Source organism: Lutzomyia longipalpis, chromosome 1 (assembly GCF_024334085.1).
Source record: "Lutzomyia longipalpis isolate SR_M1_2022 chromosome 1, ASM2433408v1".
In the NCBI taxonomy this organism is placed as follows: domain Eukaryota; kingdom Metazoa; phylum Arthropoda; class Insecta; order Diptera; family Psychodidae; genus Lutzomyia; species Lutzomyia longipalpis.
Genome location: NC_074707.1, coordinates 23,380,612 through 23,407,918, shown reverse-complemented (window position 1 = coordinate 23,407,918; position 27,307 = coordinate 23,380,612). Strand labels below are relative to the sequence as shown.

At 36.0% G+C, this 27,307-nt stretch overlaps 4 protein-coding genes across 6 annotated transcripts in view; 2 read left to right on the top strand and 2 right to left on the bottom strand.

Moving 5' to 3' along the window:
* Positions 1 to 2,102: 2,102 nt before the first annotated feature.
* Positions 2,103 to 11,489, bottom strand: LOC129797293 (sialin). Its single transcript, XM_055839700.1, has 6 exons — positions 10,836 to 11,489; positions 5,030 to 5,199; positions 4,455 to 4,964; positions 3,598 to 3,877; positions 3,282 to 3,520; positions 2,103 to 3,190 (listed from the first exon to the last, which is right to left on the bottom strand). The coding sequence occupies exons 1-6, from the start codon at positions 10,870 to 10,872 to the stop codon at positions 3,041 to 3,043; spliced, it is 1,386 nt and encodes a 461-aa protein (XP_055695675.1). The 5' UTR covers positions 10,873 to 11,489; the 3' UTR covers positions 2,103 to 3,040.
* An 840-nt stretch (positions 11,490 to 12,329) lies between these two features.
* Positions 12,330 to 14,598, top strand: LOC129797288 (2-hydroxyacyl-CoA lyase 1). Its single transcript, XM_055839694.1, has 3 exons — positions 12,330 to 12,664; positions 12,760 to 14,192; positions 14,253 to 14,598. Exons 1-3 carry the CDS (start codon positions 12,614 to 12,616, stop codon positions 14,470 to 14,472), a joined length of 1,704 nt encoding a protein of 567 aa, XP_055695669.1. The 5' UTR covers positions 12,330 to 12,613; the 3' UTR covers positions 14,473 to 14,598.
* Positions 14,581 to 15,044, bottom strand: LOC129797290 (coiled-coil-helix-coiled-coil-helix domain-containing protein 1). Its single transcript, XM_055839697.1, has one exon. The coding sequence runs from the start codon at positions 14,982 to 14,984 to the stop codon at positions 14,625 to 14,627; it is 360 nt and encodes a 119-aa protein (XP_055695672.1). The 5' UTR covers positions 14,985 to 15,044; the 3' UTR covers positions 14,581 to 14,624.
* A 4,453-nt stretch (positions 15,045 to 19,497) lies between these two features.
* Positions 19,498 to 27,307, top strand: part of LOC129797287 (adenylate cyclase type 6) — a 44,214-nt gene continuing 36,404 nt past the window's right edge. Inside the window, exon 1 of one of the 3 annotated variants that reach the window (XM_055839692.1) lies at positions 19,498 to 19,748. The gene's annotated coding sequence lies outside the window, so the exon portion shown is untranslated. Of the gene's footprint in view, positions 20,122 to 27,307 lie in introns of all 3 variants that reach the window. The other 2 variants (XM_055839691.1, XM_055839693.1) reach the window with 2 other exon arrangements.

Below are 27,307 nucleotides of genomic sequence, written 5' to 3'. Positions count from 1 at the left end.
GTTCTTCTTAGTCGTTGGTTTATCCCAAATATTTTTTTTTCAATTTTATATATTCATTGTTCACATCTATTTTTTTACGTTTTTATGCTCTAAAAAAATCCATATGATTGATCATTAGAATTTTCTCACGCTCATACAATCTCGGAATTACCTTGAGTTCATTGAATTATAGAATCAAACAATAAATTCTAGCTTCCAATATAATTAAATTCCACGTGGGATCGAATGGTATGAAATTGATTCAACATTATGTGATTAGATGGAAAAGTCAATTGCTGGAAAATTCTCCTTTGACTTTCCGTAAGCAATTTTTCTCGTTTAAACGTAATGTATTGGAAAGCGGTATTGGAATAGGTTTCAATTAAAGTCTCAAACAATAGTTTTTTGATATTACATGCAATACATTTTACATTGTAATGTAAAAAAAAACACGTGGCTTTCTTTCCTTGCGACAATATGAGTGGTATTTGGAAATACAACTTCATGGGTGGAAAGGGCGGAAAATATCGTGATATTTCCGCGAAAAAATTCCCACAGAAGATTTCCTCTCTTGGGTGCTGCGCACGCATGCCAATGGAGAATTTTCTCACATATCTTGCTCATCATCTCATTATCAGATACTTATCGCTGCGTTAAACGATGAGTTGTGAGAGATAAATTGGCACCATGTTGTTTCTGATGGATGCTTAATATGTATACACACACCTACTCGTGAGATTAATCATCATCGTTTTTGGCGCCAAATGCAGAAACTCTTTTTTACGTGTGCGAAAGTCATCAAAAAAAATGTTTCGTGTTTTAAAAATTTCACTTTAAATAAACAATGGGAGAATTTTGATGTAACAAGATGTTAACAATGTACAAGACACCTTGTCTTCCATAGACCATGCTGTGGAAATATTTAATTGAAATAAAGTTTTGAAAGACAATTTCTGTTTATTATTTGTGTAAATATGCACTCATTTAGAATTAATGTGAAATAAATATCGGCCAAGGTGGCAATATTGTGCTGTCTTCAAGTGATCCATAGAAAATCGACACGCTTTGAGAGTTAATGGCCAAAAATGTTAATTGCTATATAATTTAGCGATGAGCCCATAAAAGATCGTGGTAAAATTTTAAATAAATAGTCAAAAACCCATGAAGTTTTTTTTCATTTAAACCGTTCTCAGACTCCAAGATCAACGTGAAAAGATTCTAATTGAATTAAAAATTTTGCAACATATACGAAGAGTGAATGACCGCCACATGATGGGAATTGAGAGATTGTTATCTCACATAAAACAGAACATCATTTTATGTACTAATTTAGAACCATAGGTATATCAGATTTTGTTAATTCAACGTGGTTGTTTACCAATTGTTGTGATATCAGTTACCAAAAACTCTTCCTTGAACTGAGAACTTGCTCATCATAAATGTTTGTTGTTGCGTAAATGACCGGAATTTTCCTACTAAATTGATCACATCAATGACAATTAATGTTGCCGTATGCATGCATGCTTATACCTGTTAGTAACCCTGACCATGACCAAAGTTTTACGAATGAGGTTTTGTTGTATGTGATTAGAATAATGTGATAAGAGAGTTTGAGCTTCTATGCATGCTATCGCTTTTCCAGCTCAGCTGTGAGATTGAAATATGTAGGTAAACATTTTTTTTAAAGAAGACCAAGAAGACACAACCAGGAACAAAACCCAAAACAAAAAGGAAGAAAATGACAAATTTTTAAATGAGGAAGTGAGTTTCTGAAAGATTTCATTTCATGCTATTTTTTGGTACTAATATTTAATTTTTTAGGCTTTAAATACTACAAACTAATAAATATTTTCATCTCTTAAAGTAGAAGCAAAAAAAATAAAGAATAAAAAATTATATTTCATTTCAAAAAACTCTCGTAGTAAAATGAGTAAGGAAAATTCCACTGAAAATGTGTTACAGTGATAAAAGTCGAGTAATTTCTGGTAATGACATTTCGTTTAACAATTTCTCACCTCATTTTTATAGCGACAAATTACAAAAAGAATGAGATTTAATGATACATGGCCTCAAAAACAAGCCCGAAAGGCTATTGACAAAAAATGTATGGAAAATCCAAGAAATTTAAGAAATTCTCTTTATTAAAAAATTTCTTTTCTCAAAGACAGTGGTTTGCTCTAAAACTAGAGGTTTTATTTGTATTCTTTTATTATTCTTATCTAGTTTTATCAATAGATTGATAAAAATAAGCAATCTATGTATTTGTAAAAAAATATAACAAAACATTTGAATGATTTACATTTTATAAATCTGATTTGTTAAGATTTCAAAGAATAAAATTCGGTGATCAAAAAGTATGTTATGCAATTAATTTTGATATTATATATTTTGTAGAATAATTTTTTTCTTTCAATATTTTTTCATAAAGTTGTCATATTTATTAAATGTGTAACGCGTTTGAGTTGAATGACCCATTGAAAGGTTCTGGATTTCAACATTTAATTTTTATAAACTCCATAATTGCACCATACATACATGTATGTACATATATAAAGTGTAAATATATCATATACATATGTACAAATAATTCAGTGTAATATGTAAACATATCATAGCTACCTATTACTGTTATCACTTTTTATTGATGCTATTTTTGTTATTTCGCAAAAAAAAGAAATAAAAATAGCGAAATGAATGAAACATTTGACTGTCTAATTCCTCACTGGAAGTGTTTTTTTTTGTTGGAATCTCTAATGGGAAATGTATATTTTTGATGGCTAAAAAATGTTAGCAACTCTTCACGGAGTATTTTTCCATAGCCCCAAGACAAATTCCAACTTGTATATTTGCCTTTTGGCTAAGAAATAAAAACATAAAGAAATCCCGAACAAAAAATCCAAAACCGCAGTGATTGCAAATATTTTAACTAATATACAATATCTATGCGATATTTCTGGGTACATATTCATTTTATCTCTACTGTAGGACGTTTTTTCCATTTATTCTCACAGTACAATCATTCTCCGCACCTGTCTTTGTTGATTGATTTTTTTCTTATGTGTTATTTGCTATCTTCCTCACTTTTTGGGGGTTTTTCAATTGAATTCCACGGCTGAACTTGGCCTGAGCCAAAGAAGAAGAATAATATGGCTGGGGCAATGTAAGCTCCAGCACCAATCATGAAAACATACCGCCAATTCTCAAAGGTATTCTAAAATTGACATTGAAATTAAACAAATTTATTTTATTATAATGAATAAATTGGGTATATTCTGGAATAAGTGTGTGGCACAGTGACTCACCTCTTCACGTGTAAAATATGCCACGAGCAGAGGAGTGAGAAATCCAGTTGTTGTTCCAATTGCATTCATAATGCCATAGAGTGTCCCAGCAAAGTTTGGCGCCAAATCTTGGCTGTTCTGCAAGTTTGTAAGCACGGAGGCACCATTGAAGCCCAGTGAGAGGGTTATCAATGCAACGCATGTGTATGGCTCATGAACGAAGCAGAGGCCAATTAAAAAGAGCCCAGGGACAATATGAGCTGTTGGTGAGTGATAAAAGTCATAAAAATATTAACACTTTCATTGGCATCACGAGTTTAACACACAGAAAACTCACAGAATATACAAAAGAATTTTCTCATCACAGTTATTCGAAGCCATCCGCGTCTCTTAATTAAATCCCCAATGCTTCCAAATACAAAACTCAGGAGCATCCTTGCAATATGTGGCAGAGACGACAGGACACCCGTTGAGCCCATGTTGAATCCAAGTATTTCACTCATGAATTTCGGTGTGGCCGTAAGGAGAAAGTACAGACCCCAGAGATTACCGTAGTGGAGTACCATTAGCGAAAGAAAGGGCACACTTTTTATCAATTTCAGGTACGGAGGAACTTTCTGGTGGAATAAAAATAAATATATAAACGCATGTGGTAAGATCAAGGAATACCCTCTATATGGAGTGCAAATTGGCTTCTTTTCTCATTGCAAACGTGTTTCATCAAATTAGACGCTTTTTCTGAGCTAATTAGCGATAATGCACAATAATTAGATCGCAATGGCAACATAATTTCAAATTAGTCTGTATTATATGAAATATGTTTTTATGCTATTAATGTACTGGGTTTTTCATAAATCAGATCAACTGGGGGAATTCACTTTCATTTATGTTTTCGAATATCTAACATTTCCAGTATTTTGTGTAATGAGAAATACCTGGAAAATGGCACACGCCAAATATTACATTTCTTTCTTAAATATTTCTCCTTTCACTAACAATTTTAGGGAAATTCAAATTCAATGCCTATAAAATGAAGGGAAAATAACAAACGTGTGCCGCCAATACATCTAATCTGAGAAAATCCATATGACAGATATCAAATTAAAATCGGTCGAGATAACAGCTCTAGTGGGGTGTAAAGAATTGAGTATTACACTTGAGTGTGATTAACGATAAGATCAGAATTTTAAAAACCTTTTCATTGGACACGGTGTCTCCTAAGCTATTTTCAATGTACGTGCGTTCCTCTTCTGTGATTCTGGGATGCGTATCCGGACGATCGGCAGTAAGCATGAACCAAATGAGTGTTGCTACAATGATGATGATGGTGGGTATGTAGAATCCACCCCAAGCCCATCCAACTGCCTCAACTAAAAATCCAATCATCTGCCACGTAAAGATTGTCCCCAATGTGCCACCTTGGAGACTTGCAACGTATTTTCCCTTCTCATCCGGGGGTGCCCAGCGGGAAATTAGATTGTGGAAGCATGGATAGAGGGGTCCTGAGAGGATACCAGTGAGGAATCTCGCCGCGTACATTGTTCCAAATCCACCTGATGCTGCAAGTGGACTAAGAGCGGTGATCACGGCGCATCCAATGAAAACAAGCTCAGTGACGATCTTCGGACCAAAGTACTCAGCTAGGTAAGCACCAGGAATTGATGTGAATAGATAACCCCAAAAGTATGCTCCCAACAAAAGGCCCTGAAATTTTTTTTAAAGATTTTTTTAAATGCATTTAACAAGCTGATTAATTGATTTAAATTAACCTGCTGATCAGCATTCCATGGATATCGATCTCCATAGTCTGGAAGGGTTTCATTATCCCGCGATTCCACCATTGCAAGTATATTGATTGACATATTCACTCGAACCATGTATGTAATGAAACATCCCAGGAAGAGCATAAAACCAATATTTAGCCGTGCTGGAACTCGTCCTTTAAAAATTAAGATTCTTTTATTTCATTCGTATTTTAATCTTTTTTTTACCATTGTAAGCGTTTAATTTAATTCACGCGCACACGCACACACTCACGCACGCACGGGCTGGGACTGTCGCCCTTTTTCACGCTGGAGAGGAACACAGCGTGCGGTCGCATGCGTTCACTCTCACAGCATCAGCCCAACTGATCTTTCTCAGTTGAGCTGCAGTCCTCAGCACCGTTATTGGAGAGAGAGGAATTTAGGGAGAGGAGAGGGTTACATTTGACCGTCGAGAGGGCTCTCTTCTCGAATTGGTCAATGCGCTCCTACATTCGGCCATTCTGATCTTGTTGCCGTCCCTTGGCAACTCACAGTGAATAGTAGGAACCCGAGCTAGGAGCGTAGCTCAACTAACCCGTTCCTTTAAACCCATAACACCGCGAGTACCAAGGTCCGTTGAACTCAATCAGAACTAGGCGCGAATACCATTAAAATTCCGCAATTTTATGAGCGCTCAGTTCTACTTCCAGAACTGAAAGACAGAACACATCTGTCAGTGGTAGATTCGGTTCTACCCTCGCATCCCTATGATACTTTACACACAGCAGCTTTAACCTATGAGGCACAAACCTTCATTGGTGAACCACTATGTGTAAATGATCACTTTGGATTGGATGCTTCACTTGGCATGTCACCCATGCCATCGGTGGCTCGTTTCCACCACAACATCCCTGTGATATTCCTCTACGCACACCAGCGTAACTCATGAGGCCCAGTACCTACAAGAGTCAACCACTGTGCGCAGAAAAACACACTGGATGGCTCTTTACTTCTTCGGACCGTTCCCATGGGTGTCAAGACATATGCGATCTTTCTCGCATACGAAACTTGACATCCATGAGAGAATGCCCCACGACACGCTCTTGTGACTTATCACACTTTGGGGGTTTCACCTGAATGGAAAAGTCTACCCTTATAGCTATGGCTGTCTTTAGTCCTGACCTCAGTGGAATTTCGTTCCTGAGGTCTACATTAGCTCACTGGCTAATCAACTTGCTTTCATTCGTGTGTGTGCAAGTTAAAAGTAGACTCATTCATGAACATAGATACTCCATCATCACTCATGTTCCAGATATTCGCTTCATTCAAATCCATTTGCCCATGGACATCCTTTCTTAACCTATTGGTGTAACTTCTACGAATACACTCAATATGCATCTTATTATGCTTTGTTGAATCACCAGAGTGAACTGGAATAAAGTTCTCTGACCATGTCATTGTCAAGTACATTACCGGCTCACTGCCCTAAACTGCCGAATCCGCCTCATGATGTCATCCTGCTGCTTCATTCAATTATTACCCATATTCCATATTTTATCATCGTTCATATTCTCAAATCCCATCACTATTGCACCGTATTGCCGTGCCAGCCTCTTGAGGCTTACTTTCCTTTCTTTAACAAAACTTCCCCTTGTTTTCCTTAGCAGGAATCTTCCTTGCTTCGTGTCATTTTGGGGCTTTTAGTTCTTTTCACCGTATGAGTGTCTTCGTGGTTGTCTTCCTCAAAACTCTTTTTTTTTCCACTGCACAGAACATTTCTCTTATCAGGACTCGTCTCTACTTCTCTTTCGTTTACTGCCCATGGCACTCTACCAACTTTCTGTTCCCGTCTTGTTCATGTTCCACATGACCACATGGTAATACACTGCCTTCATCACCATAACTTCAATGTTTCGACTCGTCGACTTGTGAATTTCCTCCTTTATTTCTCCACCACCCTCGAGAAAGTGTGAGCTATTACTTCTTTACATCAAATATTGAGGAGGTTCAGACTGCTACATGAGCTTTCCTTCGATGGATTTCTCAGAGGATAAGTGTAATGGTTTAGTTGTCAGAGGGCTTAGCAAATTCCGGAAGCTGTGTGATTAATTCAGAACCATTGTTGTGAGTCCAACTTGGTGATCATGAACTCATGATCCATGTGACTCATACAACCGAGGCTCATCCTCCCTACGGAAAGCGACAACCCACTTTGCAACTTTCCCTAACCCACAAATACACATCTCTAGTCACACGTCACCCGAATTACATGCATGATCAATTTTAAGCTCTTTTATACACTTTATACCTGGCCAGGATTTTCTCTTATACCATAGTTATTCACAACTATATCTCAACTGACTACATCCCAAACACAGACTACCCTACATACGGCAGTTAAATTTGGAAGATTAAGAATAAATGGAACTGACTCACCCGATTCCGCTAACGATGATCTGCGATGCTTCTGAACTGCACATTGACAGCAGCTGATGCTTCTCGAACACCCGTACACTCCTGCTGTCAGGACACATCCGTGAGAAGATCTCCTTCAACTAATATGCAGGCGATATTAATGTACCATGAGAAGATCTCTCCCTAACATTCCAGCTGTTAGGTGATCTTCAGTGTACAACAAACTCGGCCTCTGCCTATCAGCCACTTCCTTCTGCAACTCCTCATTCGGTATATATCGTTCACCGTTCTGTGTACTTATTCCAGTCTTCATGTAGTTAAATTCCTCCCATGCTGCTCAAAGAATTCCAGCAGTAACACTCCATGATTAGCCTTTTCAGGTGTATTCTGCAGCGGATGTAGCTCTGTGATGCACATGAGAATGAGGGAATGAGGATATTTGGCAGCTTATCAAGTACAATCTCGTATGGAATAATCCGGAAACCTCCACACGTGCTGCAGGCCATACCTGAGCATTACACACTTAATCTTGGACATTACTTCCACTCTTAGTGCATGCCCGATTCAAATCGGAATCATGTGGGAGAAGAAATGCTCACTTCCATGATGTAGACCGATTACACCACCGTATGTGCATGATTTTAATGAGAAACCACTGAGTATATCCGGGGATCCTCAAAGATGGAACATGCAAGGTCCACTGGTGCATAAGCTTATTCAGGATTTTTTTTTCTTCAAGGCAATGAGATAATTGAAGAAAGAACGGATGCGCCTCTGTCCATGGGATACAGCGATTCTTCACTCATTCTCCGTGTCCCTTTCATTCTCCACCCACAATGATTTCACAGCAGACCTCGCGTTGATTACTGCGGCTTCTACACATCAAATTCTGCGATCTTCCAAGAAGACCAATTCCTTTCTTCCTCAGGGGCATTTCCGGCAGTCAGAACGCTGATTCGGAAGGCTAAATTTTCGATGATCCACCATACGGGAAACCACCGCATCCTGAGGAACTTCAATGCAACACCAAACCGATACTTCCCATGGAATTGCTTTTCTGGTGCTTCACTTCTTTTATGGCCAAGAGGGAATCCACTCTTATTTTCACGAAATGAGGCTGCTTAAATAATCCAGCGGTAGGTTTTCCTAATATTATTCGCCGTCTTTCCAAATCACGTAGCATTAGTTTGTGAAAAATACCACTTTTCACCTCCCACACAGCGATTCATCTTTCCCAGCAGCTTTGAGAACCAATCGCGCCATTGCTGTCCGTTCCTGAAGTTCATCTTACGTGCGAGCATCTCAACATCTTCCACAGAATCGCTGTATTACTTCCAGAGCATTTGGAAGTGCCCCTCGCCCCGTAGCCACTACGCCCTTTGTTACCTTCACACGGGATGTCCTCCGTTTTCCTGAAAGACAAAACTAAAGCGGAGAGCAATCACTATTCGGAAGATTACATCACATACATCACACATTAAGTGACTCCCGGAAGGCACACTCAGGAGGCTCTCATAACTTTAATTCACACTTTCAGTCACACTGGGGCCCCACATTCATTCAAACATTCACACTTATACTTCTCTATTGCGATAGATTCTCGAAATTTTCCACTGATGACATTCTTTCGTGAATTTTGCATTCCGCACCGTTGGTACAACAGCACAGCGATTCTGGACATCACAGAAGCCGCAATTTCTCTCTCAATTTAGCTGCAATCCTCAACTTTCATCGTTCACACCGTCCATTTCCCAGGGATCATCTCGTCAGACTTTATGAGAACGGCAACCCCTGAGAGAAACTCAAGGACTCGGAATATTCATCCTTCTGAGACTGCCACTCCACTTTGATGGAATTCGCTTAACTACCTGGCGCCGTTGATCTTAATAATGCGACACCGCACATCGATTACAGACAACTTAGGTCTCCGTGGAACCTCCCATTCATTTCCGACGTCAGGTGGTCCTTTACTGCAGCGGCACTGCTTCTCCTGGTACATTTTTGATGCTGGAACCACAGAGGAGCTCATTAAGGTGACGCCAGCGGTCCTCCGCACGTAAATCTTGCTCAATCAATCCATCCGCAGTCTTCTGTTGAGCACACTTAAGGATCCTCCGAAGTCCGGAACAGCTGTGAAGAGAACATCAAACACAAGCGATCACGTGTCTCATGTGTTGGAGACTTCTCATCTCATCATCCCGACGTCACATTTTGGTGCTACGTGTCCCCATTGTATGAATTCCCATTGATCTCCGACTCTAGAATGACCTTTTCGTGCATCTTTATTGCACATTCTGGCACGTTTATAGTGCCAAAACACCTTTCCGCATTCCTCTGAGCACCCAATTCTGGTTTTTGAGCTCCTCCGGAGGCACTTGAAATACTCCCAGATGTGCAATCCTGACGGCATGGTTTCCTTGCTCCGCTTCCAATTCGCAACAATAGGTGCATTTCCACGTGAAATCCACCCGCGGAAATCACTTCATGGAGTTGTGTGCTGCCTTTCGTGGCCCACAACAGTCACACAGTTCACTTAATGGCATTTTTAAGCCAAAATTCCATTCAATTTCTTGGAATTCGTACGGCCGCCATTTTGTCTCACTCTTTTCGGCACTTTTCTCACCGGAAAACACACCACTTTTCCGCGAACATGGGAATCAATCCCACTTCTGAAATGTAAGCGTTTAATTTAATTCACGCGCACACGCACACACTCACGCACGCACGGGCTGGGACTGTCGCCCTTTTTCACGCTGGAGAGGAACACAGCGTGCGGTCGCATGCGTTCACTCTCACAGCATCAGCCCAACTGATCTTTCTCAGTTGAGCTGCAGTCCTCAGCACCGTTATTGGAGAGAGAGGAATTTAGGGAGAGGAGAGGGTTACATTTGACCGTCGAGAGGGCTCTCTTCTCGAATTGGTCAATGCGCTCCTACACCATAAAATACTTCAAATAAAAATATTTGAGATTTATTTTGCTTCAAATCAACACATTTCTAATAAAAAAAAATATTTATTATATATCCACTTGTTATCTCTTACACAACCAATAAATAGATGATAATAAATACTTTATATGACCATGAAATTGCCACTACATAGTTTTCTGATAAACTTTTGCATGATTTGCACAACACAAAACAAACCAAAATTATACAGGTAGATTCTTTGCTGAATATAAAAGATTTTCATAATTCAATACAGTAATTTTTAAATCAAAATATCAATCAAAAACATTTATTAAATATTCTGACTTTGCAAAATAATTCTCACGTGAATTTCAACTTTTATTATTTCACTGAACAAATACGTTTCAATATTATTTATAAGGTCCATATCCGCCAGTAAATTAATTTGCAGTAAAAGGATATTTTTTGAGAGAAATTTAAAGACTCAAAATGTAAAAGTTACTCACTGAAAACTCTCGCAAGAAAGGCATTAATTTCAACCATATTGCATGTAGTTGCTAATTAAGTCTAAATGGTATAAAAAGAAGATTAACTAATTTTCCTTGAGCACCACAACTTGCATCCCCTGGAATTTTTCCAGAGTTTCAATGCGAATTTCCGACTGAATGACTTTTTAATCACGACACTTTAGCGACAGTTACCGCAAATACCACCTAGTCCGCAATTTTTTAAGGTGGAGGGAAACACAGGAGATACAATTAGCACGAACTACCGCGATGAACTAAATGAAACAGCAGTCAACAGATACTATAATAAATTTGGAGCTTAATGATGAGCCATATTATTGTGCTTGATTATATGATAAATGATAACGATCCACGGCTCTTTTTTCCATCTTCATTCGCACTCACGACAATACGATAAAAAAAGACTTGCAAAAAAGCGCGACAGAACACTTTTATGTGCTTCTCATAAATATAGCGTTTACAGGTGAAATGACTATATGGGGATGTATAAAATAATTTTCCATCAATTCCCGATGTTATTGGTTTACTTTGTGCAGATTAAAGTTTCATTGACGTTCGGGCAGAAAAAAAGAACAACTATGTGAGAGAAATTGGCGTGATAAAAGTGATCGCAATGCCTCGTCAAAATCAACTGATTGTGTCTAAAATTGTGGCACACATAAGATACAAAAAAAGTGGAGGAGAAACCAGCAGAAAAAAATGATAATGGATTTCCCATGAAAATATTTTTACGTTTAATACATAATGTACATAGTTGAGGTGTTAATATTTGCTCAAGTGGCGTAAATTGCATTATCGCAAATTATTTAAAAGGATCCACAAATAGGTTTCAGACAATTGAATTGGCTATATTCTTTTTATGATTTATGTCGGTCGCAATAGGTGATCATGATCAGTGGTTATGACTCACTTTATTTGTATGTTTTTGCAACTTCTTAACTATGGGATTTAAAAAACGAATTAGCATTAAAGTTAACTTTAAATAAAAAGGTTAATTTAACAGCATTTTTCTGGTGTAATAAAATAGATGTTACATTAAGTCCTTCTTAAATCTTTTATGTTAAAAAAGTACCGGAAAAATGAAATTTACGTATATATTAAAATTTTATGATTTAACGTTAAATGTTTTTTTCCGAAGACCCAAAAACTAGGATTATTATTAAATGTAATCTATTATAATATAAGCTTATTCATCAAAGCTTTTGCAAGCACTCCGCAAGCACAGCTTTAGAATTTAAAATAGCGACAAAAGCTCTCTCAAAAAATTTTGTTAACGTATCGCACCGCACTGTCAGTTCTTTTGCAATTTACTTACGTTTTCCGGCAAATTTTCAAGGGAAAATTAGATTTTCCGTGCTCAGGAAAGGACGTGGCATTAAATATGGTGATGCTAAAACATAATTTCAAAAAATCGTTTCTAAAAAGACAAAAGCGACAAAAATAAATTCCACAGAAGCCGGAAATTCGGAAAATGATTTCCAAAGAGGAAAATTGATTTGAAAATACAGAAAATTCTCAACCGAAAATATTTATATTTAAATTTAAAATTTACGTTAGAAAATGACGTTATCCCGCGAGATAACGTCAGAATGTTGAAAAATATCGCGAGTGTTAACTACATTAAAACTACCTACATTAAACTTTTATTGATATCAGCAAAAAGCGAGATTTAATTTGCTTATCTGTGGAGGAAAAAAAATTTATAAATAAAAGAAGACTGCAAGATTCTTTATTAATTAATAGTTCTACTGTGAGACATGTCGGAAGTGGATGGAAATACGATTCTTGCGGAGTCGCTGAAAAAGCAGGTGACAATTCTCTTTTTCTGGAAGATAAGCTCTTGGCCTCTGTACAAAGGTCAAGAGGGACTTTCAAAATTTCACTGAAAAATATATTTTTCCAGGGCGTTGAATATGTTTTCGGGATTATTGGGATTCCCGTCATTGAGCTCTCAATGGCGATGCAGAGCGCTGGATTAAAATACATTGGGATGAGGAATGAGCAGGCAGCATGCTATGCGGCTCAAGCTATTGGCTATCTCACCGGAAAACCTGGAGTGGTTCTAGTGGTCTCGGGACCTGGGCTGTTGCACTGTTACGGCGGAATGGCAAATGCACAGATAAATTGCTGGCCATTGGTTGTCATTGGGGGAGCCACGTCGGTAGATCACGAAGGTATTGGGGGTTTCCAGGAATGCCCACAGGTGGAACTCAGTCGTCCATACTGTAAATATGCCGCCAGACCCCATAGTGCACTCCTTATTGCCCAGCATGTCGAAAAGGCTGTTCGTTTGGCCACATACGGACGTCCAGGTGTTTCCTATCTCGATTTCCCGGGTAATATTCTTCAAGCTAAAGTCCCAATGACTGCTGTTGATTACTACGTGCATCCAGAACCACCATTGTGTCATCCAGACATGAAGCTTGTGCAGGAAGCTGCAAATTTGCTAGCACTTGCAAAACGTCCTCTCGTGATCATCGGAAAGGGAGCAGCGTATGCAAGGGCTGAAAATGGTATTCGAAAGCTTATTCAAAATACCAATCTGCCATTTCTTGCAACACCAATGGGGAAAGGTGTTGTACCGGATACATCCCCACAGTGTGTCGCTTCAGCTCGTACAATGGCACTGCAGAAGGCTGATGTAATCCTCCTCTTGGGCGCTCGTCTCAACTGGATCCTCCATTTTGGACGATCACCGAGATTTTCGAATGACGTGAAGGTCATTCAGGCGGATCTGTGCCCTGAAGAGATGCACAACAGCATCCGTAGTCATATTGCAGTACAAACAGACATTGTACCATTTGTGGATGCACTCTTTATGAAAATTGCACAAAAGAGGTTCACGTTCACGAGAGAAAAGGACTGGTGGAAGGCTCTGAGGGAGCAGTGCTCCAAAAACCAGAAGACAGTGTCCAAAATGGCGTTAGACATCAGTACTCCACTGAACTATTATGCTGTTTTCCATCATCTTCAAGAAATCATTCCTAAAGATGCTATCATCGTTAGTGAAGGTGCCAACACGATGGACATCGGAAGAACAATGCTGCACAATTCGCTGGCCAGACACCGCCTAGATGCAGGAACTTTCGGTACAATGGGTGTTGGGCCAGGATTCGCAATTGCTGCAGCATTGTTCTGCAGAGACTACATTCCTGGGAAAAAGGTCATTTGTGTGGAGGGAGATTCAGCATTTGGTTTCTCGGGAATGGAAATTGAGACAATGGTCCGCTACAAGCTGCCCATTGTAATTGTCGTGGTTAACAACGGTGGGATATACAGTGGATTTGATCAGGAGAGCTATGATACAATTCGCAGTGATGGTGATTTAGCTCAAGTGTAAGTCTACTGTCTCATACATCCTTGGCAAGATAATATAAAATCTAATTTTCCTTCCAGAACTCCTCCCATGGCCCTTACCGTTGAAACTCACTATGAGAACATGATGGGCATGTTCAATCAAAAAGGATACTTTGTACGTCAAATTCCTGAACTGCAGAAAGCAGTAAAAGAATCCTTAACACTAGTCGATAAACCCACAATTATCAACGTAATCATCAGCCCCAGTGCTGAGAGAAAGCAACAAGCTTTTGGGTGGCTAACAGAATCCAAATTGTAAGATTTCCAGGACAAATCCGAAAATAGTTCACGGGATATGGTGGTTAATATTGTGCAATTTTATAATGGTTTTAGGGTACAACGGAGGCCATTCCTCTAAAAAATAAAATTTGTATTTTTACCTACATTTATTAGCTATTATTCCGGCAACATTCATTCGGGATTTGGGTAGCTCCTCAGGTATTTGTTGAGTTGCTTGTAGTTGAGATTTCTTCCTACAACCACATTCCCCGTCTTATCTTCGGCCTTCTTCTGCTTTTTCGTATCCAGGAAGGTTTTGTAGCACTTCTTTAGACTTGTGATCTCCTTTGAGCATGCACTCTCATTGAAATCTGCTCCCTTCATGCAGGCAAAGAGCACCGACATCTCATGAAGGCAGGCAACATCACTCTCAGAACCACCTTTCCCACTCACACGGTTCTTCAGGCGCAGCGGAAGTTGTTCCTTGAAGGGGACTTTATTTTCATTCTGTGGTGGAGTCCTCTGCAACAGGACAATTGATGGTATCCGCATTTTCCTTTAGTTTTCCTCTCCTTCCACACTCGAATATTTTTCACAACAAAGTTTCCTAACCTAAATTAGGGTATGAAAATTTCATGAAATTTTATTTATTAGGAGAGAAAGTTTCATTCGTTTCATTTGACCGTTCACTAGATTTTTCGCGTTTTCTCAACAATTTTTGAGGAAAAATTAGGTTTTTCGTGGAAACATTTTTTAAAGAAAAATTTAGCCACACCAGTTCGTCGAGGCAATCCCATGCGTTTTGGCTACGGCTGAGAGTTGAGGTTACTAGGGGAGTTACCAACAGCTTTCTTGTGAACTTCCTTATTTTCTTTCTATTTCATATTCTAAAATATTAGACCGGACATTTTACCTCATTTTTCTGTTTTTATTGTCTTACCAAAAAAAAACCTTCATAATTTATTAGATTCCTAATAATTTTTTTTTAAAGATTATAAAGAAACAATTCGTAATATTAGTACCAGCCACTGAACCATCTTAAATTGCCTTAAAAATTCCTTTTAAGAAAAGGAACACGAGAAATTTTTGCAGTCTTATTTTCATGGAAATTCAACAGATTATACTATATGTATGATTTCATCTCAAGGAGGTTGTACCATTCTGGAAATATGAAACGCATCCCAACATCTTGAAGGAAGCTCAGAATATTTAAAGCGAGATCAAGGTAAATATTTTGGTATTCTTGAAAAGATTCTTCGGATTTCTTTTTATTTTCTTATTCTGTACATGTTCGAGATTTTTTCGTGTAATGCATTTAAATTTAAAAATAAATTAGAAAAGTATTAAAAATCAACCCTTACGATCACAAAAATATACAATTCTTTATATTGTATATAAATTGAGATCATTGAGCACAACTCAAATTAAACAATCTTGTATCCCCACTTTATATTATAGAAGGCATCTCAGAAATTTTTACCACAATTGTATTAACTAGCCAAATTCTCAGAATATCTGGTGAAGAAGATACTGCATAGAATGGGTATGATAATATGGAATGACTTTGTGAAACCACTAAAGTTAGTCCACTACAATCCATATTTAATCTATGTGAAAATTCCCTTCCTGTCTAGTCTAGTTTAAATAAATATTTTAGAACTTTATAATTCTTCATATTCTATCTATTTTCATTGATTTATAATTTTCTGCACGAATATAAACGTCTGGCCAAGTGATGACTCATTTTATTACATTAACACATAACTTGATAACTTTGTTAGAGTGAGCTTTTCATATGAGAACTGAAAATATTTATATTGCATTTGAGAGTTTTCCTTCGTTCTGTTTTAATGGCAAAAATTCCTTTGCTTTTACCTTTATTTCTTATCCTGTGTTTTTTGCATTCTTTGAGCTTCGAAGAGATGAAAGAAATGGCAGAGTCCTCAAAATCAGAGAAAATGTGAGTACATGCTCTCAGTTTTCGTTTGCTTATGTTCAATATTTGAGGACTCTTTTTTCTTCCACCAAAAAAACAGAATATTTATAATTCACATCATTTGAAAACCCCTCCGCTGAGGCTTTTTATTCTGGCTGGATGTGGAGACGAATTCAAGAGTTTTTTTTTTCTAGTTTGGCACGTATCGATCAGGGGTTCACGCAATTTATTATTTATCGGCCTATAAATTGAGGGGGTGGCTCTTGAGGATGACAAAAAAAGACCTCACAGAGAAGAAAGCGAATAAACTTACAAGTTGGTAGTAATTTCGACTATATTTCTTAACTCCGCATGAGACAAAGTAGCTTTATAGAAGAAACTCAATATATTCGTATTAATACCACATAAATATAAATTTGGACAATTTAGAGTGATATTGTTTGTCGTTTATCTCACAAATAATTCCGATTTTTCTTCCATTTGTCGTTCAATTCGTTAAGAAAACTGCAGAAAAATGATAATTTAGATGCTATTTAAAGCATGGAATAGTTAGTGAGATGTATGCAAATTCTATTCTAACCACATGAAGATTATAAATTGCAAATTATGCAGAATACAAAATAATTTTCTGTATGAAAATGACAACACGACATGGTATTTTGCATTAATCACATTCAAAACTTATTATTTGTAATCGCGGAGGTGGATTTTTCCTTCAATTACTCCTTCTTATTTTCTTTTAGACTACAATGCTATTGATGATTTTTTTAAAAAGAATTTATTCATATTCAAATATTTTTTGAATTGGAAAACGCAGTGGTTTTAATTTTAATCAAACTATATAATTTTCATGTATTTAACGAAACCACATTAAACACTCCACATAAATGAAATTGACCAAAAATATGAATATTGATTTACTTTTGAGTTATTCATTTTATTGACCTTAACTAATAATTAAATTGAATTTTAGGGACATAGGAATGTAATTGGAATTTATTTTCATTTTGTTTTGTAAAAGATAAATTGAAGAGCGTAAAATGAAAATTTATTTGTTCTTCGAAAGGGAATAAGTGTGACAAAGTATCGGTGTTGAGTTCAAGATAAACCCATGATTATCGTAGAATAAAAAAAAGACCCAATAAATTCTACGATACTTTATCAAACATAATATAGATGGGTAATAAATGGAGTTAGTCAAGTGTGAAGAAAACCTCAGAGACGAGCCCCGCAGAATTGATGAGAATTTCAATTTCAAACCATTTGCGATTGCGCATAACTTTTAATTCTCATGTGAGGTCAACTTTTTTACCACTCAATTTTCTTCTCTCGGTGTATAGCTGAAGAAATTGAAAGCAATCTCGAGAGGATGACAAAAATTGAGAAATCAATCTTGTGCTCGCTTTACCATAAAAATCAATCAACAAGCTATGTACATATATTGTAATTTTTCTCATTTATTCAAAGCATCGAACGACTCAACTCGTCTTGCGGTTGAGCTTTTTTTGAGACAGGAAATCTATTGTTTAGAGTAATTTAATGGCTTGTGCTTGCAAGATAATTTTCGTGCCTATCTAATCCACTCAGGGTAAAGAAGCAAAAACATATTAGTCATAATCTTTAGACTCTGCGAAGACGGTCTGCCACATTTTTCGTTATACCGGCAAAAATAACCAATAAATTCACACGCAAAAATGTTCTCTCAGGTTCTGCATATTTCCTTCTTTAGTATACGATGTAGCCATTTCTCATTCTAATAACGAAAATTATTCGCTATTGTGCCCCATCCAAAAAAAAGTGCCTATCACCTCCCCCAAAAAAGAGCTTTTTCGATTATGTATAGGTACTCCCTCGAAGTTCTTATGGCGCAGAGTATCGCATGGAGAATTTCACGCTGAGCCGCCAGAATGCTCATATAAATATATGCTAAAGGGTCAAAATAACAAGAATTTAATGTGAAAATCGCGTCTGAAACATTATTTTTGCCACACGTAGCAATGGCGCGAGGCGGAAGAACGTCGTGTCTTGAATAACGTGGAAAGAACATGTAGGGAAAAGTGTGAGGAAAAATGCGAAGAATGGGCGTGCTGAATGTTTAGGAGCGGGAAAATGTGCAAAGTGCTTCCAATTCGGAAAACTACTCGTGAAATCCTCCCCAAATGAGATAATGCGCTATCGAGTGTGGAGATTTATCTATTGATGAAAATTTATATAGCGAGACAAAATGTGCGTGGAAAACTTGGGATTCACCTTATCGCGCGCGTCTCCTCTAATATATTTATTGCTGATAAAACTGAGTTAGTACATATGTAGATATTTTGTATATATTTTCAAATCGTCTTATATGAAAAGTATTTTTTTTTATTTCTGGAAAAATTTCTTTGGAGTTTCTAAAACTTCGCTGTATTGTATACATTTTAGCTAAATATAGTTCAGGCGTTTCTGACAAAGTGTCTATTCTTTAGCTGTTAGTACAATTACAGCCATGTAGGCTATGTACAAGTAAAAGTTTCAGATAAATAAACCTCACCACATGATGTCATTGGAAATTCAAAATATCATAAAAGTATTTACAAATTGGCTAAATCAGGTTCAATTTAGTTAAATTTGATTTATCGATGAAGGAATATCTCGTGACTCTCAATAAAGCATGAATATGTCTTAATGTTTTGTTACCATTTAAACTACCCATATACTACGAGAGAGTTAAGTAAGTGACTCATGGGGCTACTTTTGTACCCTCAAACCTAATATATTTATCCTTATCCGTGAGCAAATTCTTAGAAATATCCTCCTTTGCAATATTTATTTAGCCAAGATTCCCGCATGATTGGCATGATTGCGTGCTCTCACGATAATCTCCATCCTATCTTTATCGCTTTCCCTTGAGCTTACCATATCCAACTCTGCACGCATTTGGTGCTGTATCGAGAAGAACACCGATCTGCTATATACATATATGTATTATTCTGTGTATCTAGAAAAGTATATCTCAGTCAGAAGCACCACCTCCAGTTCGTGGGGCACATAATAGCTTTCCTGACTGAGAGTACAGCGGCACAGCGTACACTATGGCGAAGTTGTAGTATACAAAAGTAGCTCGCGTTCTCTCCTCTCCATGCTTCTCGGTTTGCGGAAAATGTTCACATGCGAGGTACTCCACTCTGAAATCAGTTGATAGACGATATTTCAACTGGACGGAAGTTGTGCTGTGTGAGACTTCTCTCATCTCGGGTGACGAATTTTTTTGCGCTTAGCAAGTGCTCTACCATCTTCACAATAGCTGCGTGACGTGCTTCACACAAATGTTAATTAAATTAAATAATTTAGAGATAATTTTCGAGTGAGGCGAATTGCTTCCTATACAAGATTTTCTCCTTGTGAGTTCTTTTTTTGTATTTATTAAATCTTTTCTTGCGCGCGTATACCTTCTTCACTTTTTCCCTCTTATGTTATATATTTTCACCCATTCTAACACCAAAAGTGTGATGAATAATACTTTGTGGTAAATACACCTTTGTGTTGTGTTTTTCACCCTCGGAAAGAGTCGCGAAAAGTGAAGTGGAAAGGGATTGAGTGAGAGAAATAAGGGTGAAAAAGCAGTGAAGTTGTACGAGCACTAGAAGAGGGGTTGAAGAGAGAAGATGAAAAATCAAAAGCTCATACTGGATGATTTTTCAATATAAAACCCCGAGTTTTCGCCACCAAAAGCCCAGTCAAAAGCACGACGCCAGACACGGTGGAAACTCAACGGTATGTTGGATTTTTTGTTCTTCAACCTTTAATACCTACCCTTTCATACAAACTGCTTGTGTTGTGGAATTCAGGAAAACCAAAGATTGATGTGTGTTCAAACTGGAAATAGTGAAAGGAAAATATCAGACATTTTTTTTTGTTCATTTTAAAAATTAAACTAACAACCGAGAATGAAAAAAAGAGTTATTATGAAATAAAACACGGATTAAAAAAAATGTTTTTAAAAAAAGGGCAGCGAAAAAAAATTCTTTTTTCGTACTATTTAACATTAGATTTTATTACGAGTGCTAATAATTGTACGATGTTTCTAAATTATAATAAATATGTGAAATTACATAATTTTACTGATGTGTCACAGGTAAAAAGTGAATAAATATAGTGGAATAATACGGAGACATGTGGAGACGATTTAGTGTAATCCATTGAGGTATACACTGTACATTGAGAAGGAAGGCACAAGGTGTATATAGAAGTAAAAAATAAATTGTGGTAATTTTTTATCTTATGCGAAAATCAAATAAACACATTTACACTTGTGTATATGAATTTATACTGTAAATAAACTTATAATATATGACTCAAACAATATACTTATGTATAATCCCCATAGATATCGTATTAAAGAGAACACAGAGTCGTAATGGAAGATTAAATTGATATCAGAAATATAATCGCTTTTAGCCAGGGAAGACCATCATATGAGCAAAAAATAACAGAGTGACAAAACATCACAATTTATCGACATTAATTTCATTGTTTATTTGATAAACATCACAAAAAGAGCTGGAAATTTAATTTCATTGATATAAATATCGCATTGGGTTACACGTTGTTTACCTTAATGGAAAATTAATTTAAATAAAAAAAAAGCTCTCAATATAGATCTCTTCATTTGTGATTGGTTTGCAAAATGAAAAATATACATTTGCAAAATTAAATGGAATTCTAACTTGTTTATTAATTTATTATTTTGGCTTATCATCTTGAACGGATACCGATGACTGAATTTATTCAGATAAATTTAAAAACGTCCTAGGCTGATGTCTATCCTATATCATCTACACTTATCGTTCATTCACAAATAATTCTAAAAGTTATTTTACAAAGTATTCTCAGATATTCATAAAAAAAAGTTCCTACATAAACAGTGTCTTTTCCAAGAATCATTATCCCCTTTTCAGTTATTTCGTTAAGATGGCTAAACATAGTTATGCAAAGACGGTAACTTAAAGTACCTAACATAAAACGTTGAATTTTAATAAGACATGAATAATGTATTTGAATATCGAAATACTATGTTGAAAATTTTCCACATTCCTAATGGAAATGATGAAAATTCTGTATTTTAACGTAAGATAGAAAAATAGAAAATAAATAAGAAAATATTTTATTCACAATTTGTGTAAATATACACTTTGACAAATTGTCGTTGTAACAGAGGTGAAGATTGAAGTTGTGAGAGATAACATAGAAATGCAAAAATGAGACAAGAGGCACTATTGCCATCAGAACGAACATTGAGAAGAAATACAGTGTAGAGAGGGAAAAGCTATTATGGAATGACAATGAAAATTCTTTAATATTTTACGAATACATACTACCGAGAGAGAAAGCATCAAGCTAATGTTGAAAAGTGTATGTCATCCGTGGGATGAATTGTTGACACAGTTTTATGGAATTTTCGCTTCTGTATCATTCTATCCAATGTGCTAATTCAATTGGACATTTTGCTTACTCTCGCTTCTTTGCGTAATATTATAAAATTTTCTTTCAGTGAAATCGTGTGTAAGACGAGTAAGATGATTAATAATGTATTATGCGGTTAAAAATCTCCCTACTTCGTATCTGCCAATAATAATTTTAACGTCTATATAGCACCAAATTTTGGTTTAATTGCTAAAGTTTGCTGTTTGAAGCACACATTTACGTTCAACCTCACATCACATCGCACCTTTAGTAGATATGCCAGACTTTCTTATTATTCTCAGCAGTACTCTAAAAGAAATTATACACATTACTACATCCTTTGACTAGTCTTAATGTTCCAATTTATTTTTGAGCGTGTGCTAACGCGCCGAGGTTTTCATAATTGATATAAAATGCTCGGAAATTGTTTTAAACAGAAATGAAGAGGGACATTATTTAAGCGAAGCGCGAGAGAAAAATCTCCTTGAGAGATGTTGCGGTGATTTAATCCAGTTTCTCTTCAATGGCATCTCATAAATATTTACATTTTCTGTATGAATTGTGATAATAATTGTGATCTCCAAAATTCTTCTGCTCCTTTTTTTTCTTGTGCATTTTTCTCTGATGAATTACATACATATATAGCTACTTATATGTGTATATGAACAATTACATATTCTTAAAGTAATTATTTACGCTTAATAATTCAATGTTAATATCGTTCAATTTGCGCAAATTTGACGTGATTACTCTGAATACTTAAATTTAGATTGTATTACATTGGAATCTGGGGATTTTCGAGAATATTTTCGTTCATTTGACAAAATTTAAACTAAATACATAAGCGATGTTTATATCAAGCTATTAACTTTGAAATAACATCGTAATAATTACAAATTGATGATACATTTTGCAAAATTATCAAATAGTAGAGTGTGAGTGTTTAAGCGAAGTTGCGCTATCAAAGTAAGTATTCAAAAAAGCTTTATACAGAAATCTGTAAAAGGAATTTAAATATAGGGGAACGTGGCCCAATTCGGACCACCGCCCAATTGCGACCGCCCCTTTTTCTCGTAAATGACGAAATATTATAAAATTAGTTTCACTACATTATGAAGATATTATAGTAAGGTAATGTTAGCGCCTAAAATAAATTAATTTGGTACACAACAGGACTAATAAAAAATCAAAATTCATTTTCAGCACTTGGCCAACATTTTCTGATTTTATAAACTAAGTTGATATGAGTTTTTTTCTCACTATTATGTCTCAAATTATGCCGCGTTTCTGTAGCTGAGAGGGTCTAGTTTATTACTTGATTTACAATTTTTTGAAAGATTTTAGGTATATTAAATAATTAAGTGAAAATGTTATACATGCAGAATGGTCTAATTGCGACCCCCAAAATGTTCCAATTCGGACCGTCTATTTCCACCACTCACCGCGGTAAAGCTGTCGCGCGTGCGTGTAGTAGTGTAGAAGTGTCTTTCTCACACAGACCGCGCTTTGTTTTGATTTCGGGAAAATCAATATTTTTTCACGTTTATTGAAAGTTTTTTCGCAGTAAAAATGTTCCTAAAGCCAAAGGGGAATGCAGTTAGTGTAATTTACGCATTCCTCAGAAGAATTTTCGTGGATTTTCTGCGAATTACGTCAGTGAGTGCGCAATTGTCGGTGTGTGTGAAAGTGTGTGTATTCACCTCAAGGGCGAAATGTCAAAACAAATTTGGGGAAAAATGAAAATAAATTCTTGATTTTCCGGCTTTTCCGTGTAATTCATGGCGTTTTTCCTATTTATAGTAGTGATAAAAGTGATCTACTAGTGAAAAACCCACAAATTACGGCAAAAACAGGGGGTCGCAATTGGAACACTCGGGGGTCGCAATTAGAACACCGTGGTGAAAAAGTGCAATTTTAGCAACTTTTTTTCATTCCATTATTACTCAGAACAGGTAAGAGTTAGAAGGTTTGCATCTATAGAACAAAGTTAGCTTATTAAATGACCTTTCCAATGGTACCAAACTTGGAAAGATTTAATTCATTTTAATATGACTTTTTTCAATCCTTCTGAAACAGAATTTAGGGGGTCCGAATTGGGCCACGTTCCCCTATGTATGTATGTATATAAATTTTGGTAGATACTCAAAATTTCGGAACTTCTTGCGAAAATTTACTTTCAACTTTTAATGTAAAAAGAAACCACTAAAGTGGAGTTGGAAAACATCAAAATTGCAAAACTTCATCGATCGTGTATTGAGGCAGCAAAGATTTTTTTTACATGAAAGTACATAAATTTAATGGCTAGAAAGAAAAATGGGAAAAATGACTGATTCTTTCTGTGAAGAAAAATGAAAGTTAATCATCTTTTTTTTCGTTATTCTCACACCCAAACTCATATCATTAGGTGAATACAAAAAAAAGATATAAGAGTGAGTAGGAAGGAAAGAACATGCCTTGTACACTTTAGTAAAAGAAAATACTTAATGTTGGATATTCATAATGAGAGGTGAAACATGAATAATTTTCTAACTTTTATCAGAGATTTCAACTTGGCAAACACTGGAAGGTGAAGAGAGAGAAATCACCATAGTAACTCATACATAATGTGCCCGTACTTGCTAGTATACTCTGTACTACATTATTATTTAAAATATATATGTATGTACCTAACCTACCTACATACAATTTACCTCCTGTACAATACATATATCACACTACTACAAAACGTGTTCAAAGTTCAATCAAGCGATTCTTCTGCACCGATATTAATTAGATCGGGAGCCAACATTTAAATTTAATTTATCCCGTGTATTGTAGGTATATGAAACAATGTTTATTAAATCACGCTGTGAGTGTCAAAGTTTGCTGACAAGAGGAGCAAAAGAGCGATGGAGAGTAGGTACAGCACGTTAATTTTCACCTTTCTTTGGTTCAACTCCTGGGAAGCCACGAACTTCCTTTCATGGGGAAATTTCTGCGTGAGCTTTCAATTCAATAATTTTGGGGGCTCTTCAGCACACACGCACCCCTACGAGGGTGCGGGTGACACGATGGGTTGGTGGAATTTAGAATAAAAACACATTTTTATTTCACTCAATGTATTTTTTTTCGAGGTGATTTGCAACATTATGTTCAATGAGATAAGTTTATCAGGAAAAGTATAGCAGAAATATATATCAAAGTATGACAAGATAGATAGGATTTCATGGGTAAAATCCCCATGTATGGGGAATATACGTGATTTATATTTTTCGGCTATATACTCTCCACACGGATTTATGTAATGTACATCAACAGGGTAGAAGAAAAGAAATGATGAATTTGAGGGTCCCTTTCTATAATTCACGATTTCATGGAATTACATAATGTGCGTATAAAGATCAGAGTTGCAAGATATTTAGATAAATTTATTGTTTTATTTTTCTGGTATATAAAATAGAAGAGATTTTTTTATCATAATTTTAAGTAGCTGTGAATTTTTAATTAGGTCATGATAAAATAAGTAGGTACCTACATTTTTTTTATTATTTATTATTTTTCAGCTTTCTAAAAAAATGTCATTTAAACAGAATATTTCCACAAAGTAAATTAAAACTAAATTAAATGTCCACGTGGAAGAATAGGACGTAATAATAATTTTAAAAGCAGAAAGAATAGCATAATAAAAAATATATTAAATAATATATTTTTACGTATTTAAGATGTTTTTTTCTCTTCAATTTTATTCTAAAATTTTAGTCAACTCTGTTCACTAAAAGGATATGTTGTATGCATAGGGATTCATTCACAGGGAAAATTCACAAAGATTTAATACTACGAGGATAAAACACCTTTGCCCTGTATTCTATTCTTTTTTTCCTTTCCTTTTTCTATGCTCCCTTACACATGGACTTACATAGCATGTTATGTATGCGGTTGAAAGCCTCAAAGAACATCCCTTTCTGGTGATGTTCACTCACTTTCTATGTAGCATGCCAAATTAAGTTATTCACCTTTAGTGTGTTGTGTATACCAAAAGGAGAGATGAAGATATAATCAAATGCTATGTTGTCGGGATACATATAGAAATTATCTTGTGTGACATGTAACAAATTGCCATGCTTATTTGAGATACATCATCATGAGTGTGATACAAATTTGAATACATTCCTCAAGCAATAATAAGTCACATACGGTTTCCTCTCTACTTAATTAATGTATATTGAAAATATTCTTCATATCAAATTTATCCAGAGAGATTACAGAGAGACTTATTTGTGTGGAAACAATTCCAATGAGAAGCGAAAGTTCTCGGTATCATCACGACGTGAATTCAAACAAATTTTATCCTCTGCAGGGGGGCGGTATTCTCACTGCTGGGAAATATCTTTTTAATAAATAATTCTACTTTTTTTGGATAAAAAGAAGTACGTTTGCTATGCTTTTGTGCACAACTTTGAGAATTCACTCATTTTGATCTTCACATTGAGTTCTTTGGGGGATTTCATTGCCCTAAGCTTACGGGGAATTTTTTTTTCATTTCAACTTCCAAGGATATTTGGCGCTCAATTTCATGAAAGCTCTCTGCGGTGCGGTGGTGGTGGTTTCATGTGGATTTTGGTCAAAACATTTTAAGAGCGATTGTGTCTATGTAACGTTTATGAAAAGCTTCATGTGTATGTGGGATGAGGAAGAATTGAATTTCGTTACCTTGACTGATTTACCTTTAATCAATGTTATTATTTATTTGAACGTACATATGTATCTACGTATAACTTAGAACATTCTTTAGACGAACTTTTTTTCGCTTCATTTTACTTGAGTATTATTAAGAGGATTTATTCTTTCATGCTCATCAGGGAATTTCCTGGATATTTGCGCGAAAAATTCATCATCCTTTCATGAGCTTTTAACGGTATTTTAATGGAATTTTTCATATTCCATTTTTGTGGATTTTCCCTTCATAATCCCTGGATTTTTCTCACCTCAATTTTAAGTTGATCCTGATGCTCATCTACTCCACAGCAGAAACGAAGAATTCCAGCTGAAATTTTTAGCGGATTTTTCACCCCTAATCTGCAAAATAGAATAGGATTTTTAGCTTCAATTTACCTCAAATTGTCACTCCCATTTCCCTACCCAAATCTACCCCTATTTTCTACACCAAAGACTGATTAGGGATTTTGAGGAAAACCAAATAGCAGACCACAGCATGGTAGTTTAAGACTAATTATTCACCTTAATTAGTAAATCAATTCTCTTGCCAAAGTTCTACCCCAATTATTTGGAATATACAATTCTTTTATATTGGTTTTAGGAGTTTCATCCAGGAAAATCTATGGTTTAAGGGAAAGAAAATAAATTCATTCGCACATCACATTTAGTCTGCGTGTGGTACGACAAACGATCAATCCAAGAGAATTTTGTATAATTTGAATTTTGTGCACGTGATTTTGTAAGAATGTAAAAGCTTAGCAAAAGCGTCTCGTGGGAAAAGAAAACTTCGATTGTTAGGGAA